General features: G+C 48.8%; 1 protein-coding gene across 1 annotated transcript in view; it reads left to right on the forward strand.

The window, feature by feature from the left end:
- The first annotated feature begins 514 nt into the window (after positions 1–514).
- Positions 515–3,753, forward strand: part of FBXL20 (F-box and leucine-rich repeat protein 20) — a 24,184-nt gene continuing 20,945 nt past the window's right edge. The window contains exon 1 of the mRNA XM_009894547.1: positions 515–576. Within this exon, the coding sequence (XP_009892849.1) occupies positions 515–576 (62 nt within the window). The remainder of the gene's footprint in view (positions 577–3,753) is intronic.

The following is a 3,753-nucleotide window of genomic DNA, read 5'->3' on the forward strand; positions in this document are numbered from 1 at the left end:
TAAGGGACACCGGTCCGCCTGTGCCTGCGTCTTCATCACTCTTGTCCTGGCCCTTCCCTCCAACCCCTTTGCCATACGCTTGTTTGATGCATAGTTACACTTTACGGTTTTAAAGTGCCTGTGCTTTGGTGTACCTGCACGGAACTGTGGCGCGGATAGTGGTAATGCTGCAGGGGATACCTTCCTACAGTCAGTGCCAGCCCGCAAGTACCCCCTAATCATCGTTTACTTTAATAGATAAATTAAAAATCTCAGTTTATATTTAATCTATTAATCCACAGAGTGTTCTCGGGCTGCTTTTTAAACTGTATTGGATGTAATATCCTGTCCAACTACGGTCCGATCTGGGAGTCTGAAAGCTTGAGCACAAAGTTTATCTTGTGAGAATTTATGGGGCCAGATGTCTCTCTCGAAGTGGCCTCGTGAACCGGCAGCTTCCTCCCTAGAGTCAAGTAGGTTTTGTTTACTTAATGAAAATATATGGCTAAAATGTTTAAATTGTTTTTGTTTACAGATGTTCTCAAACAATGATGAAGCTGTGATCAACAAAAAACTTCCAAAAGAGCTGCTGCTTCGGTAAGCCTTCTTCCAGTTTGTACGCTCGGGGACTGTGGTGTGTGCTGTTATTTGCAGCCAGTAGCCGATGTTGCTGGTGTGCTCGTAAGTCAGGAGCTTGGATTGGGTCACTTATAAAGCCATAGACAAACAGAAGCAGATCAAAGGTCTGCAGCAGCAGCAGTTTGTGCGCAATATTATTAGGTTTCGGTTTTTTAAATGTTAAATTAATTTCCTGGTTGCCTGTTTTGTAGATGGAAGAACTAAGGACTAAATAAGTCCTTAATGAAAATGAATGGTAAGTAGAGGCTAATGTGTAGAATAGGATTCTGCCTGTCCCTAAAGTGTTCCGTTTTAAAAAAAAAACTTAGTTCCTCTGCTCCAGCAATGCTCGAGCAGACTTCGTCCTGTTCCTCGTCAACAAGAGACAGATGTTGAGCACCTGGCGGGATGGTGCTGCTGGCAACGATCAAACAGGTCAGCCTTGGTGGGTCCTGGTAGATGGCTCTGCCCTCTCCCTGTGCTGCCCTTCCACACGCACACGCGTATCTGCCTTCTGAAGTTTGCCTTCCCCGGGGCAGTAGTGTGATGGGGGGAGCGTGTGTGTGTGTGTGTGTGATTGTACCTCAGTTGTCATATTTTGGCATTTCGAAGTAAAGTTGTGTTCATCAGTGCTTTCAGCCGAGATGCTAGACTGGAAACGGAGAATGCAATTGCAGCCTTGAATTATTAATGTGAACAAAATTCTTACGCCACAAGAAACTGTGTAGCGCTGTCAACGTTTAATGGCAATAAAAATTCTGGGGAGAGGAGCTCTGACACAGGCAACTGCTTCTAGCTCACATGTAAAATAAAGTGAATAGAAAAAAAAAGTCTGACTCTTTTTTTTTCTTCTGACTGCGCTGCCTCCTCTGTTCTCTGTAATGATATCTCCAATCTGATTTGGTTTCTTTATTCCGGTATTATTCATCCAAAAGCAAGATGTATGGCTTCCAAAGCCCTCCTTGCTAGTCATGTGGGTATTTGGGGTTTGAGCCTGCTACGCAGGGAAGTGATTGTCCGTGCTGTACAAAGATTGCTCTGTAAAAATCAGCCTCGGGTAGCTGGGAGAGGCGAGCAACCTGTGGGAGGAGCGGGATGGAGTCACAAACACACCGGGATGCCCCAACCCGGAGAAACTCACGCAGTTTTTCCGCAGGTGGCAGCGGTTGTCCTCCCTGTTGGTATAGAGGTGTTGCAGCAAAAGGGGAATTTGAAGAGTGAGAAAAGTGTCTTTCTGGGTTTTCTGAGAGGAGATTCTCTTACTGGTGGGAGCAAGTAGGTGCTGGTGTTGCAGATGCGACAAAACCAGGATTTGCCCTTGTGGTAAGGTGAAGAGACGCAGGTAGGCTGGGGACAGGTTGGGAAGCGCACTGACACATGAAGTAAGGGGGGGTGGGGTGGCGTAGGGGAAGCAGGGAATCTGGTAGGGAGGAAGAGGTTGGGGGATGGAATTTGCTTGAGATTTTGTGTGGGCTTCAGGGGAAGACGTGTGCGGTCGCTGCGCTCCCGAGGAACGGGACCTTCACTAGAGCATGGGTGGGCTTTCCTGCAGGTTGGTCACAGCGGGACCAATAAGCCCATCTGGGGCCGTAGGAGGTAGCTGGTGTGGAGGAACGTTACTAGACAACTGGAGAAGGATTTGTGGGGAGCAGGAGGGAAGGTCCTGCACCAGGCAGGGAGTTTCATCAGTACAAGCCACAGCGTGGCTGAGGTGTTTTTAGCAGTGCGCACACTTCTGCCCTGCGGAAATGTTTTTGTCTTTTGTGTCTTGATATCGCTAGTCATCCTGATGTGCTGTAGAACAGAGCAACTGTTACGGATTGTGCAGAACCTAGGAAAAAGCAGGAGACAGAGTTTATAAATGTTAAAGTTCATAAGTAATGGTTTTGAGAGTTGGAATTCACTGTTAGCATACTGTGAAGATTAATTAATGTGGATTGACAGTGCTGCCTTTGAAAGAGAAACTTGGATGCGTTTATCTGCAGGAATCTCCTGTAAATGAGTGTCACTGTCTACAAGACAAAGACTTATGTGTTTAAGCAGTGCTACTGTGTAATGTCTTGTTCTCTGGTTTGTTCATTCTGCAGATGGCATTGATGCCTCATGTATGTGGTTGCAAAGTGGAAAGCTGTACTTGAGCACAATAAAGAGTAGGAGGGTATAAAAGGGGTGAAGAGCCGCCTCTGTCGCAGCCCAAGGTACAGGAATGTGCACCTCCAGGAACACTTTTGTCTGGGAGGATGGGGTGGAGGTGTAAAGCGCTCTGGAGGGCTGTCCTCGGAAATCTCTCCTCTGTCCGTGCTTCAGCTGTCATGTCATGTTCTGCCCTACCACACTGCTGGTAGCAGTGATGTTGTCCTGCATTTCCACGAGAGCAGGACTCTAAACAAAGCTGTCCTGCGGCACGTGGGTAGAGAGATCAGCTGATGGGTCGCAAATCCCTGTCCTGAAACTGCTGTACCTGCTTCAGCTTTGTCTGCTGCCAGCTGGATTTCTAGGAGCTCGCTCACACCTTTATACGTGAATATACCTTTACCCAGTTCAAAATGAGCCAAACCAGCAAAAAGTGGAGTTCTGTTCTCCACCCTTGTTTCTTCGCTGCTGCCGGCTTCGCTTTGGGCAGCGTCTGGCTCGGTGACTCTGAACGGTGGGTTCATGGTCCACATCGGTTCTGGCTGTGGTCGCTCCCCCAAAAGGGGCGTCGTGTCCCTGTTTCCCTGTGCATTAATGATGCCCCGTTGAAAAGGTGCATTCAGTCTTTGAGGGCTGCCTGCCAGTCGTTTCTTGTCCGCAAGCCAAACCCTGGCCACAAGCCTGTATTTTCCGTGGCAGTGGTGGTCTCTGCTGGTTTCCTGAAGAAGGTTTACCCTCGGCGTGACGTGGAGCTGCTGAGCAGCTTACGCTTGGCAGGGGGAAGCAAACCGGGTTGCAGGAATTCATCTTTCCCTTATTGGTTCACGGGCAGGTCAAGCAGTTTTCAATTCTCTGCTGGCGTAAGCGGCTTTTACTCCATGCCACCTCCTGCTGCCTGCTAGCTCCTTGTCAGCACATCCCCTCGCTGGCACTGCCTTTGCCATCTGACCTTCAAGCCCCACGTTGGTTTGTTCCTCGGGGGCTTGGGTTCTGCTCGCGACAACGAAGGGACAGAGCGCACGG

This window comes from Charadrius vociferus, unplaced genomic scaffold (genome assembly GCF_000708025.1).
Source record: "Charadrius vociferus isolate BGI_N301 unplaced genomic scaffold, ASM70802v2 scaffold3060, whole genome shotgun sequence".
Lineage (NCBI taxonomy): Eukaryota > Metazoa > Chordata > Aves > Charadriiformes > Charadriidae > Charadrius > Charadrius vociferus.